This window comes from Neopsephotus bourkii, unplaced genomic scaffold (genome assembly GCF_033783945.1).
Source record: "Neopsephotus bourkii isolate Nb327-2 ecotype Australia unplaced genomic scaffold, CSIRO-AGI_Nbou_v1 NB_1825, whole genome shotgun sequence".
In the NCBI taxonomy this organism is placed as follows: Eukaryota; Metazoa; Chordata; class Aves; order Psittaciformes; family Psittacidae; genus Neopsephotus; species Neopsephotus bourkii.
This window is the reverse complement of record NW_026902298.1, coordinates 13,470,250-13,488,561: the sequence shown is the minus strand read 5'-3', so window position 1 is coordinate 13,488,561 and position 18,312 is coordinate 13,470,250. Positions and strand designations below refer to the sequence as shown.

The 18,312-nt window shown below is 35.7% G+C and overlaps 1 protein-coding gene across 3 annotated transcripts in view; it reads left to right on the top strand.

Annotated features, from left to right (window-relative positions):
* Positions 1-18,312, top strand: part of TTBK2 (tau tubulin kinase 2) — a 67,202-nt gene that overhangs the window by 38,905 nt on the left and 9,985 nt on the right. For 2 of the 3 annotated variants that reach the window (XM_061343693.1, XM_061343692.1), the window contains 5 exons: positions 518-675; positions 2,007-2,223; positions 3,707-3,918; positions 5,043-5,637; positions 10,028-10,276. In XM_061343693.1, the coding sequence (XP_061199677.1) occupies positions 518-675; positions 2,007-2,223; positions 3,707-3,918; positions 5,043-5,637; positions 10,028-10,276 (1,431 nt within the window). The remainder of the gene's footprint in view (positions 1-517; positions 676-2,006; positions 2,224-3,706; positions 3,919-5,042; positions 5,638-10,027; positions 10,277-18,312) is intronic. The other variant, XM_061343694.1, reaches the window with a different exon arrangement.

Sequence of the window (18,312 nt, the reverse complement as noted above, 5' to 3'; positions counted from 1 at the left end):
TGAGGGTGGAAAGCTTCCAGTATGACATTTCTGTGGGTGAATGTCAGCATTAGATAGAGTAAACAATACATACTTCTAAATGACAGAAATATGTGAATTAACAAATCTGTATCCTCCCCTACATACTTATTAACTTCTTTGGTTTCTAATGGTGTTACTGAATATACTTCTTCATCTTCCTCTGCCGGAGAGCTGTTGGATGCTATCCTGCAGTGATGTAGTTGTGTGTATGTCTTTCTGTCTTTTTATGGAAGCCTATGGTGTATCTTTGCCTCTCTTAACTGATAAGAACACAGATGTGGTTTGCTTCTTTATTTTTAAATTTTACATCCCTTGACTTTGGAACCTTGGAAATTGGGAAATGGTTAATATAAAGAACTGTGTCATTTTTCTTTAAAAAATTGTTGTCAGTCAAAATCTTAAAGAAGAGACATATAAAGTATTACAGGAAGATATTTCGTAATTGCTTGATCTCTTAGACAAAATGAAGCTTATTAACTTTCTTCTTCATTTTTAGCTTCTCATGTCTGTGTTTGACAATAGCATGAAAACATTTGGGGTTATTGAAAGTGACCCTTTTGACTGGGAGAAGAGTGGAACTGATGGCTCTCTGACCACAACAACAACTTCAACCACACCTCAGTTACATACTCGTCTTACTCCGGCTGCGATTGGGTATGTATTAGCATGTATTAAGTATGCACTTAAATTGTGGTCACTTAAAAAGCAGTCACAGAGTACCAGAGAGAAATTATCTCCATAATTTAGGGTTTTTTTTTCTGCAGGATATTGAATAAATAGAGGAACGGAGGTTTGGGAGCATTTGAAATGTTTCTTTTTTTAGGGTTCCTGTTCATACGGTCCTAAAAGATCCTGATAGATTTTGGTTGCATTTAAAAATAATACTTAATGTGGTCTCTGAGATCTTCTATAATTAAGCAAGTTGGACTCATCTCAAGAGATTGAAGAAAGTAAGAGGTGTTTATGGGTGTGGAGAAAGACACTGAGCCTGTTCTAGGCCTTTAATAGATACAGTTTTTATCTAAGAGTCATGAAGGTTCTGATGTGGGAGTTTTGACTGTGTAGTGAGGCTGAAAAACACCAGAATTTCATGTAGAATGTATTAGATCCCAGTATTTCAGAGTAATTAAAAAGTAATTTAAAATAAAGTGTTAAATATCAGTCAAGACATTAACTGGTGTTAATATTACACAGGTGTACAGTATGCACTGTTGAAAACACTGAAGTTGACAGAGATTTTGCATGTGATTCAGTACCATTATCACATGAAGAGTCACACTGGAGTTATTTATAATCTCAGCTGCAATTTTGGTGATTGTAAAGAAATGACTTTTAACTGACCTTCTGACTGCTTTCTAGAAACAGCATTGCTTCAGTTTCACAATACTGAGTTAAGCCTTAGACCTAAATCACTTGAAGTTCTGGGATTAAAGAACTTCAATTAAAATGTAGTATTTTGCTAGTGTTATGCTTATGTTTTGATCATCAGTAACTGGACCAAAATAGCACTTTGATAAGAATAGTGATTAAAACAGCATTTAATTTGCTGAGTGATCTCTCTTCTTAACATAATACGTTTTGTTATTCTACCGAATTTTGCAGAAAAGGAAACTACATTATGAATATTGACATTAATATTTTTTCTACATACAAGGATATGTAGAAAAGTTGGGGGTCTGGACATGAACTCTTAACAAATTTTCTCAGAAATTTCTTCCAAAACAGTAAAAAACCCAGCTTTTGAGTGATTGTTTTTTGATTTGCTCCTTTTGTTACGTGCCTAAATTAAAGAAACATAAATTGTGAAAAGCCAACAAGTAGGGGGTTTTATATTAAATACTTTGCAAGATGTATTTTTCTACAGAAGCATGCTTTTGCTTGTATTTTCTTGCTGCTTTCTTTTCAGAGAGTAGAAAATCATTTTAAGAGATACATTTTTGTTTCTGATTTTGTGTTTTTTTTTTTTTTTTTAACTGCTTTTGTAGAATTGCCAATGCCACTCCTATCCCAGGAGACTTGCTGCGAGAAAACACAGATGAAGTGTTTCCTGATGAACAGCTCAGTGATGGAGAGAATGGTATTCCTGTTGGTGTCTCACCAGAGAAACTACCTGGATCCCCTGGACATCAGCGTCCTCAGGAAAAAGATGTTTGGGAAGAAATGGATGCAAATAGAAACAAAATAAAACTAGGGATCTGTAAGGTACTTAGAAATCTGCATTGTAAAGATCATCTTTGAACAGTTTCCTGTCCTCATAGTGCACATAAAATGTACTTAATATTGCAGTCTTACTAATATTGGTTAGCCAGAATGGTCTAAGGAAACAAGATTTATGGTAGAGCTACATATTTTATTGGAGTGATTTGCATACTGGAACAAGCAGACAAGCTCTTGGGCCTTGTATCACTTTATCTGGTCTTCATGATAAATAGTAGATTACTGATAATTTGAGCTTCTTTGTAGTTTATTCCTGTTCTTCAGACATGATTTTGATTCTTGCTCACTAAGTGAAACCAAAGCAAACTTTATGCATCCTGCAAGTATAAAAGTTAGATACTGAATATATGAAACCTACTTAAATACTAGTCTTCAACTGACAGATTGACAGTGTGATTGGCAGTATCCATTTAATTCACTTGGTGTTTTTGTCTCCATAAGATACGATACCATTGTATCTATCCAAAGAGGTTCAAGGGCTAGTCTTTAAAAGAGAATGCTGCTCAGTTTTGGAAAGTGATCTCTGAGAAGTGGTTCCTATCTTCCTTGCTCATAATCACATTTCATAGTCTGTTTCTTGATATAAAAATGTTTTGAACATAAAGAGGGATCTGGTACTAAAATCTCCTAGCTAAAATATTTATCTAGGAAAGCTGTCTAGTTTTGAGACTGTTACTTCTTGTAGTAGAAAAAAATTATTGCTGGAAAGAATGAGGCATATAGTGCCTATTTTCAAATGTGTTTTGTTTTTTTTTTTTTTTTTTACCAAAGAGGGATTAAGAAATTGTTCTGATTTAAACAATTTCTATTAGTTATACCTGTTGAAGCTAAGGATGATCATGATTTCCTAGGTCTAAAGCATGTCTAGTTAGTATAAAAGATGGAATGTGGTTGAACTAAAACATAGTTCTGAGTCACAGGAATTATGTAGTAGATTTAGTGTATAACAGTGTTATGTGCTTCAGAGAATCATAAAGGCAGCTTGGAAGCTAACTTAGATTCATAGAATCATAGAATAGTTAGGGTTGGAAAGGACCTTAAGATCATCAAGTTCCAACCCCCCTGCCATGGGCAGGGACACCTCGCTCTAAACCATATTACCCGAGGCCAACTTTTTTTAAATAAGAGCACTTGACTATAGAAGCAGACTGAAGATGCTACCAAGTGCCAGGTTTCAGAGCATTAAAGAAAATTTCAGATGTGGGTGTGAAATACCAAAGTAAATTTAAGTGTATTACTGGGGTTTTGGAACTCCTGATCTCAGACCTACCCAGACCTAGTATGTCACCAGTATTTTGTCTGTTGTGTGCTGAAGAGCATATCTAAGCTTCCTTAACTATGTCATGAACTTAAGGGTTCAAATACAAATTATCACAGGCTAAAACCCTGGATTGTTTTTACCATGCAGTACTTCTTCTTCTTTTAACTGCTCTAAGTGAGTTACATTTTTACTTTACTTTTTGCACAGGCTGCCACAGAGGAAGAAAATAGCCATGGGCCAGTGAATGGCATGCTTAATGCCCCGAGCCTCGGTTCTCCGATTCGTGTTCGTTCGGAGACCACTCAGCTAGACAGAGATGTCCCACTGGTGCGAAAGTTACGTTCAATTCACAGCTTTGAACTGGAGAAGCGTCTGACGTTGGAGTCAAAGCCAGACACTGATAAATTTCTTGAGACCTGGTAAAGAAATTATCATTTTCTTATGCTTAGATCTTTTCAGGTTGTATAGTTAAGGTAGTATAATTCCTCTGCCAGGTGAAACCAGGAATGGAGCTGCTGTGTTAGGCTTATGTAAACTACAGCAAAGTATTCACTGCGTTCATAATATTGCTTGATTAATGGATCTCACTACTTGGTAGCTTGTTTAAAAAAACACTAGTGCTACTATACAGTTAAATTCAGACTTCCACACTTGAGAATTTATTTCAAGACCTAGTGGTGTAACCCTGATGCTTATTTCATTTTTCTTCAGTGGGATATTCTTGACAGTACAACTCATCTTAAGTAAGAATGATATCAGGTGCTCAATAGAGGTAACATGGGGTTAGAAGGACAGGAGAAGGACAGTTTACAAGAAGTGGAGTTATGAGGTAAAGTTGGGAATCTCTCTGCATGCAGCAGGTTTAGTTATGCCCAGAAGTGTTGTGTCAACATAAAAATTGATAGAAGACAGAGGTCTTAAAATGGAATTTGAAGGTAAAGAAGAGACAGATGTACAACAGCAGATTCCATCAATTTGCCTATGTGTACAAGGAGTAAGGGGAGGAAGGACACAGCGAAATCTGAGTGAAAGGTGGAGGCTGAGTTATGACAGAAGAGAGCTGAGAGGCTGACACTGGCAAAATCCTTCCAAATACATCAAAGTTGGGTTAGGAATTTGAATTTGTTCAGTGAAGGAAGTTATGCAAAGCCATAAGTAAGGAATTAATCAAAACAATTCATTCTTGAAAGCGTCTGGCAACTGCTGCTGGACACATCTGTTTCTTCTGTTCTGATTTGAGTCTGCTTTGTAGCATAAAATAAGCACAGTGGACATCTGGTGGTAGCCTCAAGAGTTTGAATCCACTCACTATTCTCTATTCTGGTAATTACATTTACAGTACAGTATGATACATTACAATTACCATATGTGTAAATCTAATACCACCCACCCTTTTTTACTTGACTTCAGAGTTACTTGTCTCAACCATTGTAGGTTTTAGATAAATACAGTTTTTCTCTGCTGAAACCCCTCAAATATAGCTTACGTTATTTACTTAATTATTAATTATTAACTAATTTCGATTTTATCCTCTTTTCTTAAGTTTGGGGAAGATGCAAAAAGACTTGAATGCTACGGCAGAGACTCCTGTTGCTGCTGTTCCTCCTCTTTCTCAGAAAACGCCTGCTCCTGTGGCTGCCCGCACGGACCATGTTTGGCACTATGATGAAGAGTATCTTCCAGATGCTTCAAAGCCTGTGTCAGCTAGTTCTCCAGAACATGCTGATGGTGTTATTAGCAATGGATTTGTAGCTGTTAACTTAAGCTCCTGCAGGCAGGAGGTTGATTCTAAGGAATGGGTAATAATAGATAAGGAACGGGACTTGCAGGACTTCAGAACAAATGAGGCTTTAGGGCACAAAGCAACTGGAAGTCCCTCAGATGAAGAGCCAGAGGTACTACAAGTTCTAGAGGAGTCTCCTGCAGAAGAGCAACCCAGACAGGGTGGTTGGGCAGGAAACAATGTCCATGCCAAGAACCAGACCTCAGGTGTGGAGTTAGTTCTAGCCATGGAGTGTCATCCTCCTGCTTCTGAACAACTTACAGATAAATTGGAACTTCTGTCAGGAGCTGCTGGACAGCTCGCAGCCACTCCTACAAGTCCTATGGAAGCTCAAGCAGAAGGAGCACTCACTCCGGTAAGAGAAACAGTCGCTTTATTGAACCTCTTTTTATTCAGACTTATTTGAGGAGAAAGGGAAAAGGCAGTGACTAAAATACAGTATTGTGGCAGAAATTTCTAGTTTCATCAGATATGGGACTTGATTCTTGAGGACTGATCTTTCATATTCTATTATATGAGTGTTTACATTCTCCCATGAAAGTAGCTTTTAATTCTGCAGATATGATCCACAGAACTGGCCTTAATTTATATAAATATTTCATATATATATATAAAATAAGGTCCTTATGCAGTGATTCCTAATCAGTGATATACATGCAAATGTATATTTATTATATTTGCAGTACATAAACGTAAAATTTAACTGAATGTGTAAAATACTGCATTACAATGTTTCGTGTGTTCCTGGAAAAGCCTAAATGCCTGAAATTAAAGAAACTGTGCTACTTGCTCTCACCGGCATTGACGTAGTGTTCTCTTTTGGAATTCCTTTTGTTTCTTCCTGTTCCTTCTGAAATTTCCAATTGTACTTATACAAACAACTTGTTAGCTTTAATAAATTGTTGCTACTTCTCACTTCTAAGATAGTTTTGCAACTACAGCTTTGCTCTAATGTTTTCACTAAGACAGATTGCTTTGCTTCCCTTGCACCCTCTTTTCTTTTGTGTTTGTTTTTCCTAAAGAATACTAATTTGCACAGTTTTTGAATGTTTACTTTTTTTTCCTCCTTTGTCACTAATTCTTAACAGACTTTATTGGCTTTAATTAAAGAGGAAGTGAGTTTAATTGTTAAGTGATTGGGAATCAGCTCCTGGTTTTATTTCTCCCCTTTTGTCACTAGGTATTGTGTCATCTATGACATCTGTGATGTAAAGGGCAATACTTTCTCATTAGAAAAAAAACAACTTGTCACCAGCTACTCATTTATTATAGGTGTGGAATATGCTTTATGGTAAAAATGAACTACTCATTTTACTTAACTGTAGCTGTACAGCAAAATTTCAAATACGCCTAGGTTCTCACGGAAAATGTAAGATCATATCTTTCATGCAAGATTATATTCAGCTATTGTACTTCATGGATTATGTAGCTTACAGAAAGTGCATTTTACATGATTCAAAATACAGAACTGTGTTAAACAGGAAAAGATTTTTGAGAGTTACATTGAAATATTAGTTGTAAGAGCTTTTGATGGGTTAGAAGCTTTAAAGGTGAAAAACTGAATTCCTCAGTTGTTTTTAGTTGTTAAGCTTTTGTATTTTATGTCAATTTTAGTAAAACAGGAAAGAGCAACACCTATTCCTGTACAAAATACCAATTAGCAGGTGGTTTTGTTTGAAAAGCCATTAAAAAACAGCTTGCGATTTTGTATGCAAATCCCACTTTACACAAACTTAGGTTTTGGGGGGAAATTGCTATTTTACTTATAACTGAAAGTAGAAACAATGTAAATATCAGGTACTACAGTGGAAACTGGCAGTATCTGCAAAGGAAGAAGCTTTTGAGCATGGGAGCAGAAATAGTTATAAACAAGATTAATTATAAGATTTATTGGAAGAAATACTGGTTGAAATAGACACTGGGATGGGATTATATTTTGGTTTGGCTTTGAAAGCAGGTAAGCGATATTTGTCACCACCTCAAAAATGGGGGAAATGAATATGGCTTATATTATCCTGCACGGGCAAGTAGTGCTGTGAGGGCAGGATAAATGTCAGGAAAGAACTTGTTGTTTCAAGGTGAATCATGTGGAATATAAATTATAAACTGAACTGGGAATAAAGAAAATAGAAATTATTTGGTTGGTTTAGAAACTGGGAACAGAGTGTGTCTATTCCAATTGTGATGGCAATTTGTGGTGGTCTACCATCTACTTCATTAGCCCTTGAAAGTCAGACAAAGCCCAGGAGGATATTTGGGAGTGAATTGTTCTCTCTGTCCTTCATTGGTGGTATTTCAGTACATAAAAGATCTTTAAATATTACTTGAGTGGGTACTGCAGCCAAGCTGCTCTTACAGGTTAGTGTCCTAGGCACTTCACAGGGAGAGAGTATATTTATGCCTCCTCTCTATTCCAGAGTTCTGGTGACCCTAGGGAGCTGTTTGGTAGAGCCCTTTTCTTTCTTCCTCAAAGCATGTATCCACCTGAAACTGTTCTTTGAATCTGATACTTGCTTGTGGAGCAGATGTTCTTGTTCTTTAGCAGTTTTATCTAGGTAGAGCCTTCCTGACAATACAAATAATGGGCAAAAGGTTGTATTTTACTTTACTAACTATATTGCACAAGTTAGTAAGAGAAGCTTGGGTCCAAGAATGCAAGATTGTGATCATAAATCAAATGACTTAAGTGTAACTAAAAGGGGTTAAAAATAGATGTTGAAATTATAGTAGTATAATAGCTTAGTATAATTTCTGAAATTGTTTACTCATTTCACACAGCTTGAAACTCTAGGACATGTTAGCACTCATGGTCATAATGCTTATGAACATACCCTCCATATGGATTTCTAGTGACCTTCTTCGCAATCACTTAGGAGAATGTATGATGAATTACTATCTTTGAGCTTATTCTGATAGGTTTGTTAAATATGCAAGCAATTACTTCAGTGGCGATAGAATAAAATAGTTCTCCTGTTTTATGTAGTTTTTCATTTTTTTATTTCGATTCTTCTTTATTCATTATTTCTTTCAGGGCTTTATTGATCACTATTTAAGAAGTAAGTAGTAGCAAGGACACTCCTGTATGAGAAACTAGAAGTTCATATACTCACCCATGATTTTATCTTCTCGAGAAGGAAAAAATTGCTCATCTGCAGTCCTTCTGTTTGTAGATAAATGTTCTTCCTAAAGCCGTATATGTACATGAAATTCCTGTAATTGATTATAAGATCACTTACCTGTTTCATGCAGCATCAGCATTCTAATGTGAATGTAAAGTAGTAGCAGTTCAGGAAGAAACCTGAACTCAAAAATAAGAGAGAAAGGTATCTTAAGTTACTTGGCTTGGGAAGTGAAAGTTTCAGGCATAGAAAGTTACAACAAATTATGCTATTTATTGTGATAAAACCTGCAGATAAGAGAACAAATTTTCATGTTATCAGTCATGGGTTTCCAGTTGCAGTACAGATTTTGTGTGCTACCAGCAAATACCAGTTTGATCTGTCTCAATTATGGGCATATGGTCACATTTCTGTTGAACTATTCAGAGCATCCTAGGGTATATATGATGACTTAATGCTTTCATAGTGGCTTTGTGTTGACTTTGGCTGAAGGAGGACAGACAGTACCTGATTTGCAGTAGTGTCTGCTGGTATGCAGTTAATCTGTCACTAGTCTAATGGTGAACCCTGGAGCAGCACTTTGCAGCTTAAGTTTTCTTTTCCTTGCTCTGGTACTTAAGAGCCTGGGGCTGCACTTGCTGCATTGTTGAACCATGGCCTCATTCATTTACTGTGTTTGTACTGAATTGAAGTGAACTTCATGTAGAAAACTTTGCAGCATGAATTTGACAAGCAGATATTTCAGCGAAGAAAACTCCCTAATGGAGTTGAAGTAAATGGATATGCAACAGCAAATTCTGTTTTCATCTGCAGTTTAATTTAAACAACAGTTTGCTCCAGTCAAACTTGGTTAATTACCTAATACCGTAAATATATGTGTATGGTTATAGAAGAAGTTTGAATGTGTGAACCTATTTTATTGTTTAGAATTTTGTACATTGAAGTAATATTATATTTTATCAAAAACCTGCTCTTACATTTCCATTTATTTCTGACACAATGCAAATACCTTTTTCTTGGAAACTGAAGTGCTTGACAGGTGCTGTCTGTTTCCAAGGAATACAGATTATAACTACATATACAATAGCAGGAAACAGAAAATGACCTTCATGAAGTTTGCAAAAATTTCCATAGCTCTGCTCTTCATGATTTTGTCTAAATATACTTGGAACAAAGAATTGCAAACTGTGTATAGTAATCTCATTTACAGGTATTTAAATGTGTCACCATCAGATATTTGTTCAGCACTGGAAGAGGCCTTGCAAAGAAACAGTTGATTTCAGAATTGTTTGTAAAAGCTGAATGTTTATTAGAATCATCAATAACCAGGACAGACTGTGTTAACGTAATAAATTTGCCCTAGATTGCTACCGACTGACTGAATGAAAAGGTAGGAGCCAGCTAGTGAAAGGATACTCACTTTGGATTTGATTTTGTTGTGTTTTTAATTGATGGAAAATGTGAAGGTTTCACTCAAAACACCTCTTCAGTTACCAGCTTTCAGCCTGTGCGTTGTAAATATAGTCTTCTAAGAAACTTCATATAGATGAGACATAAACAAGAATCATTATTTTTAAACTTGATTTTTTAAACCTTATTTTCTTCCCTGCCATGTTGTTCTCACAGCTGAACTCATCTCATATGCTGCATTTCTCCACTCCAAGAATTTCAAGTCCCATTCTCCGTACCATGAGCCCTATAGCCAATCTATCCATCCACTTGGACCCTCTGAAAGAGGCTGGTTTACCAAGGAGTCAATCGGCTGAGAGCCATTCCTCTTCCTCCCGCTCAACTGGTCGTAGGCAGCTTCCTGTCATTCCCTGTGGCAACAAGTTCCCCCCTGTCATTCGCATCACAAAAGCACAACTTCAGCAGGTGAATAAGCCTTGTCTTCATAAAAGTGACTGCATGGTAGCAGTCATCTGCAAAGTTAAACATTTTCAGTTGCTCTGCACAGGCCAGTAGAAGGCATGTGCTGGTCATACTGCTATACACAACATCATAAAAATATTTTGAAAGGTAATTTTGGGGAATAAGAATGGAACTTGTTCAGGAATAAAGTCAGGAATACTTTATGAGGAAGATGCATCATCCCACTTAGAAGAGGTAAAATATTTAAGGAGCTGTTATTCAGGCTATGATCTGGAGCACTGAGCATCTCTAGATGTTTTGGGAGATAAATTCAATTCTTCAGAGGGATTTTTTCTTGAAAAAGATAGGATTATAAAATCCAGAAAAAGATTTTTGTTTCTTTCTAAACCAAGATTAAAACCTCTATTTTTTTTAATGTGCTTATATAATAAGTACCAGGTGGATATTTAATTGGGAACATACTAAAATTTGCACTATCTAAATTATTTTAATGTGAGAAAAAAGGACCTGGAGATAGTCAAATTGCTACTTTGTGAATGAACAAATAATGAATTGTTCCACTGCTTGCAGTATACAAAACGATGGCAATTATCAGGGGTCATAGCTACTGGAAAATGTCACTAGAGAAAGGGTGCTTTTCATGGTTTTGTATTCCCAGTTTCATTTCAATATGAGAAAGATGAAGGCTTAGAATTATAACTGAAGTTAACAGTAATTTGTGCATTAGTCACAAAAATATTGTGATTTGCTAAGCAGCATGAGTTTGCGTTGACTGGTAAAGCAGTATGACATAGCATTAATGCCTAAAACTGTAACATATCATCATCATTTTACCATTAATATTTCATTTGGATTATATTTTGTGTTGCCTTTTATTTCTGATGTATTTTGACTATAAATATTTCTCTGTGAAAGACTTTTTTTTTCAGTGAAATATGCACAGGAGTACTGATGTTAAAAGTAACCATCAACGTTAGGTTCTTTCAAACTTCCATAGGATCAGTGGTGACTGATAACAAGGCAAACTAGCTAGTGTACTTATGTCAGCATTTTATCTGTTAACTGAAAAAGCAGGGGTTTCATCCTGCAGCCTCTGGCTGCTTTTTGTCTGAATAGAAAAAAAAATAACTCTGTCCTCAATTTATGGAAACAAACATTAGCTCCAGGATGTTCATTACTGTCATTCTGTGATGGAATATCAAAATACCACATTCCCTTTGATTAGGGAAAAGGGACTTAGGAGACATTAACTCATTAAAAATTAAGCATCAGTATTTTTCAGGATTAGTTTGCATCCCAGGATGCAAAATGTCTTAATTTGCCTGTATATCTACAATTTAAATTTTCCAATCAGAATGTATTGCAGGTTTAATTAGCAAACTGTTCACAGAGGGTCTTCTCCAGCTTCCTTAGTACTCAACAAATGAAGATAGTATTAATATTAATAGGGGCTGCAAAGTGATACACTTTATTGTGATGTGATAAAGAGCTGGTATTGTGCCAGGTGCTGCTACTGAGTGGTGTGAGGATTTTATGTAGCATTCTCAGGTGCTGCTTCTTTCTTTTTACCCGGTAAGTCCATATTCCTTTTCAAGCTGTGATTTTGAAAGTCCTGACTGTTGAGAATTTAATTTCCAGGTTTTGATTTGTGACAGAAACTACAAGCATATGGCTCTTCAGTTTATCCCAGCAACCAAGGGCCTTGTGTACTTTATGGCTCACTGAAGAACTGAAATAGTTTTGCAAGTCCTTCTCTGTTCTACACTGCAGTAACGTTAGGTACTTAGCAAGCTAGAAGTTCTGGCAGCATGAAGGATGAATATGTGTGTTAGTAACCTACAGTTTTTCTGCAGTTAAATTTTAAATAGAATTTTAATCTGATTTTGTATTATTCTGCATAAATATTGGTACTGAATATATTTTAATGTATTTCCTGCTGTTTGCAATTGGGTTCCACATTCATAACTAATGAATTGCAGAGGACAGGGATCTGTGCTGTTGAATATAGTTTCATGTATTAAAAAAAAAAAAAAAAAATACGTTTTTGTTCCTGAAATCAAGCAAAGGGATTTTTTTTCCTGATTGTTGACACTTGAGGGTTCAGGAACTGTAACCCACCTTCTGTTAGTTTGACATTAGGTAGAAGTCATAAAATCTGTGCAATATTCTCTGCTCAGTAGTGCAGAGAGGGTATGAGATGTAGGTCTACCTTTATTTGTTTGATAATGAGAGCTCCTCTCTTGCCATGCATATATTATGGAAGGGAATTGGAATACTTCTGTTTCAACTCTCCTTAGTTATTCAGCCTGCAGTATAAATAGTCTGGCAACTTAAAACTGATGAAAAACAATTATTTGACTGTATTGAATCTGAAGAGTGGGGCTAGAGTACTATTAGCATCCTTTTCTCTATAGCATGGTCCAACTGTACAGCAAAACCTCTTGAAACATACCCTCTGTCTTTTTTTCTGTGAATTTTTCAGCCAGATAAGTTCTCTGAACTCTGCTCCTTAGAGGGCTGTATAGTGTTGTATAAGGTCAATGGAAAACATGATGCGAGTGCAGCAACTGCTGGAACTGCTTTATACACAGTAGATTTGATTTTATTAAGTAGGGAAAATGTGCTGAAGTTCTCAGTCATGACAAGGTAACTGTTAATAACTTTTTTCCCCAATAAATTTTAGGCCAAAATTAAGTTGCTGTGATATTACAGGCTTCACTCAGCATCAGTGAAGGTGTTTGGTAATGTGTATAATCAGATTCAAACGCAAGCTGAGATTCAGAATTCTGCTTTCAGATGTTACTGTTAGATTCTTGAGGGCAATGATACATGATTACAGCTATAGTGACATTATTTTCTTCATTAGTAAGTTTCAATGGAGGATATTGATTTTCCGTACAAAACCACATAGGATGAGGAATATCGGGACGCATTATTTTAGAATGAAAAATGGGGTGTCTGGAAGACACACAGAAGCTCACAGGTCACTCCCATTCTTTTAAGCAACTGGATTTTATATTGATAATGATGTTTCTTGAACAATTTTCATCTACAGTCTAATGCAAACAAGTAAAAAGTTATATTTATTGCATTTATCTGAGTGGCAGAGACAATTGCTTGATACATAGAAATACAAATGCCGCCTACAAGGCTTAGTAAGGTCTGTTGTCTGAAGGAGAGTTCTTCAGGCATGTTTTTACATCTACCTTTAGTGTAAAGAAGAATTTAAAATTACAGCATTGAGTTAGCTGTTCTTCCAGTGGAAACTTTCCGGGTTGTAAATTTTACAGAATTAACAGTTGAAGACAGGCAGTTGTTACGAATGTCTTAATTTTTTTCAAATCGTATGCTGCCTGCAGAGAAAACATCCATTTGAAGTGGCAGAGCCTGACATTCTCCTTCTGTAGGTTTCTCTCTTAGAAACAGCAGAAAAGTTATAGTGAAGGTCAGGACAATAAATTAGCCATGGTAATAGCGTCCACATACGCTGATCATGTGGGGAAAATGACCCTATAAAAAGTTATTGTTTTAAATGTCGTGTTTTCTGGAATCCATTGTACTTTCAAGATTCCCAAAATTCATAACCACATGGCTCACCTGTTCTTGTCTGTCCCTGAAATGGTCAAATCTATTTATTTGTTTAAATGCCTATCTTATCCCTAACACATGTGATTTAGTACGTTTTTCTAGCATCATAATTTCCTTAGGAGAGAATAAGTAAAGATGTTTCAGGAAAGCTAAATGGTCTGTGGGGTTTCCCATGGAGAGCTGATGAACTCTGGTTTCAACAGTTGTTTCCATGATGACAATTGATACAATAATCTTGAAATAATTGGGTAGTTAGAATTCAGAGCCCAAGGACTGATGATTGTCTCACGTAATTAAGGTATAATTGATCTAATTATATCATACATACTGTGTATGAATAATTGCAGATATTATCTACAATATCACCCATAAAATAATATTCTCTTAAAATCTGTTGTCTGCCATCATTAAAATTGCATGATACTGGACTAACTGGAATTAGAAGAGCAAAATATGTCTTTATTTGGAGTTACTGATTTATCAGCATCCTAGCATTTTCTCCTGAACTTTTTAAAATAGAGAAAATAGGGGAAACACTGAAACTAGGACAAGTGCTAAGTGGAGGTCCCTAATATGCCAATCTTTCATTTTTGAAAACCCGTTCAGTTTTGAATTAGTATTAATGTTTCCTGTATTTGGCAATTCTGCAGTGTTACTACTACATGAACCATGGGTAGTTGTGTTTGCTTATTATGTAGCTACAAATGTAGAGCTGCTCTGACTGCTTTCAGTAGCTTCTAAACACAGAACACTATACATGCAGAGATCTTACAGATCGGCTAAAGTGGTGCTCCTTTATTGGTATAACTAATCTTAATAATACCAGGCTAAACCAGAATCAGAACTGACAATGCCCTTGTAAGTATTTTTATCGAGCTTAAATATCGAAGTGGCAACATGTATTACTGGCAACTGTAGATTGCTTGAATGCTTGGGTGGATCAGCTGTGTTGTAATCTTAATCTTGCAGCAGTTGTTAATGCTTTAACTATGTCACGGGGCTGCACTTTACATTTACCATAACTCCTGTTCACAGAGGAAAAACTGTGTAACCTAACAGGCTGCCAGAAGTATTAGGTATTTTGTTTTAAAAGATAAACTGGATTCTGATCTCAGGAGAGAACATATAAATAACATTGTAAGAAAAGAGAAAGACCCTTAGTATAGATCAGACTCCTGTCTCTAGGTATGTCTTCTCTAAAGGATTTCTATTAAGCGTGCTTATAAGCAAACTGAAAGCAGCTAGTTCTTTATGTAAATTACAGCTACTGTCAGTGGTAGTGTACTGCGGACATGAGGAAACCCATAATGCTTTTAGATAGATCCCAACTATTCTGAGGAGAGATTAAAGAAAATTTTAATCTGGATTTGAAGTTTGAAAAAAGGAAATTTTATGTTTACAAATTTTACAGTAATTTTAATCCTGTTGAAATTAGAATTTTTATGGAAACTGTACTTGTGTGATTTCATCAGTTTCTCTGTTATGTTGGATTCATCCATGGAAATTGTAGAGTTCACAGATTCTCTCCATGGGGAGCATGGAGAGAATTAGAATGTGCTAATATAGTGCCAATCTTAGAAGTGGACTTTATTACAGAATATAGATGAGTGGATTCACTGTCTGACTTGAGGATTGGAAGTCAGGAAGGCTGTTAACTTTATTAAATTTTTGTGGAGTGTTGCTGTTTGAATATGAAAGATAGTTTTACCTTTACAAAAAACCCGACAGTATAAATAGCAAAACTGAAGCATAAGTATAGCACAGCAGTAACCTAGAATTAGACAATAGCTCACAGGAATCAGATACTAACAAAAAAGATCAACACATTTGAAGTCTGCAGATGGGTGTTAAGGCAGATCTTATGTATGAACTACCCTTTGCTGGAATGGTTATGTTGGAGAGTAATATTCAGAATTACTCTAAAGAGTAATAGCCAGACCCTACTGCTATTATACATAAAAACAGGCTTATGTGATTGAGAGTCTTGAGAGTCTCTATGTATGGCTTGCTTTTTTTTTCTCCATGACAAAGAAAGTCTAATTACTTGGACTGAACTTGGGCTTAGAATAGAGCATTTCAAATGAACTATTCAATGAAGATACTGTGTTTAAAAAAAAACAAGGTATAATGTGGCTTTGAAAATGAGAGTTAATGGTTTTCCTGAGGAAGTATTAGCTTGTTTTTATTGTTTCTGAAAATTACAGGTATTCTCTCTGTAGGGGCAGATACGAATACAGAGCTTAACTTCAAAATGGTCATGCAAAAGTAGAAAAAAACACTTTCTAAAGTAAGAAAAATACATACTAAGATATTTCTCACAGGTAGCTGCTGAAACAAAACAAGGTTTGCTTAAAGATGCTTACATGACTGTTAGGTGTGATAATAACAGCTGCGAAAATATTTGAACTGCATTTTCTATACCAAAAGTAGTGGCACCATTAATTAAAAAATGTCACTTTGTACTTAAAGTGTCCTCTGTTAGAGGAGGAACCTTCATTTGTACTGTTATATTTTGCTTAACCGAGGCCTTTAAGTATACTTGCGCAGCAGATTCCCTAAGTATATCTGAACATAACCTCTTGTGGCGAACTAATTTGCATCCTACAGAAAATTGGTAGATGTTTTATAAGATCTAGATGTAAAAAAGCTTACTATATTGTGCTACTGAAAGTGTAATATCAGCTCACTGGCTTTGTTACTAAACCACAATCCTCATGAATCAGTAGTTTCCTGCATGGCAGAGGAAGAAGTCTCCAAGTGCCAAACTTCTGAAAATATTTCTTTATCTCTAGATCTTTTGTGACTTTAGAAAATGAGCATGGTAAGGTAGCAGCAATTCAGTTTCTTTAAAGAAGGAAATAATAGCATGAGATGGGAAGGTGAAATAGGCTTCTGCTGCCGCCTCTTCAGATCCCTGAACTGTTCTTTAGGGCAAATTCATGTTTCTTTGTTAGAAAAAGACTGTCTCTGTGGAACTCCAGAAAAATCTTACCATAGCAGCCCATTTATAATAGGAGCTTATGATAGGAGTATTGTATGAGAGTTCTGAAGTAATAATCTGTAAGTGCCACTGACTCCCAGTTCTCCAACAATACAAGTAAATTTCAAGAACATTCTTCAGTTGATTTATACATTATATAAAGGAAGTTTCCGATTAGATGACTATTTGTTTTAGTCACATTACCAAACCAATTAGCCACTTATTACAATGAGAGTCATTCTGTAAAAGCAATTAAAAATACTGCTTTTAGAGCAATCAGTATGTGCCATATTGGATGTTTGGATACAGGTTTATGTTAAAAAATATCTTCCTTTACTTGGTAAATGACATACAAATAACTGAAAAGGAGAAGGTACTTAAAGAATACTGAAATTAAGCCATGATTAATAACCCTTAAAAAAGACTGTATACACAGATCTGTATGTTAACATCAAAAGATACCTATCACATTGAAGAATATGAAAGCACAGTTGTACATTCTCAACTCTGAATGTGTATTCCATCCTCCTTCCATTTCTTGCAACCTTCAAATAAGTTGATGAAAAATTAGCAGTATAGCATAGCAGAAAGAATATATCTGAAGAGCTGTGCCAATGTGTTCCTCTATTCAGATAGCTATAGGTAAGCTTTCATATGTTATTTCCCTTCAATTTAGGATTAGGGCCTGTTGTGTGTGTTTTTAGCAACAGAAGGTGGTAGTACCCTGGGGACCACCAGTTCCTACAAATGCCTGCAATGCTTGCAGTACCATATATATGGGACTGTTGAAAGAGATTATCAAAATTAACAACAGTTTCTGGTCTTAGGTTCTTTTAACACCATGAATTACAGCCATATATTTCTCCTGTTTCTCCCCATGTTAGTTTACCTGTAGAAATAGCCAGTGTAATTTAGTAAATCTATAATTAATTATATTTAATTTTTTCCCTGCTGTGAATTTAATCTGGGAAGGAAGTATAAAAGATACAAAGGATTAGACTGTAAATAGTCAATTGATAATAGGATTGATAGCAGTACGTAGGGAGGATTTTGGAAAGTAGGAGGGCTGTTCTGAACAGTAAACTATGTGAGTTATGTACAAAGATGTAAGCCTAACAGTGGTTTATTCATGTGAGAATGATACTAGCAGTAAATTACAAACACTAACAAAGTTTCTACTCTTTCATACAAACTCCAGTTCACATTTCTTTGCATGTAGCTGTGCAAGGAAATAGAAATTAAGTGACACAAGTAAAGAAAAACTCATGAAGTAAGAGGAAGTTGATGAACTGGACAGATTTAGGGAGGTTGTTTGGTACTGTAGAAGCCGCAGACTCATACTAGTGTTGGTCACATTCCTGGTAGATAATAGAGCTAATGATAGATGGAAAAGAGAAGCAAGGAAAAAAGATACATGATGTTTGTTCTCACACATACACAAACTTTACTAAGGTAAGAAAGAAGTCCTGAA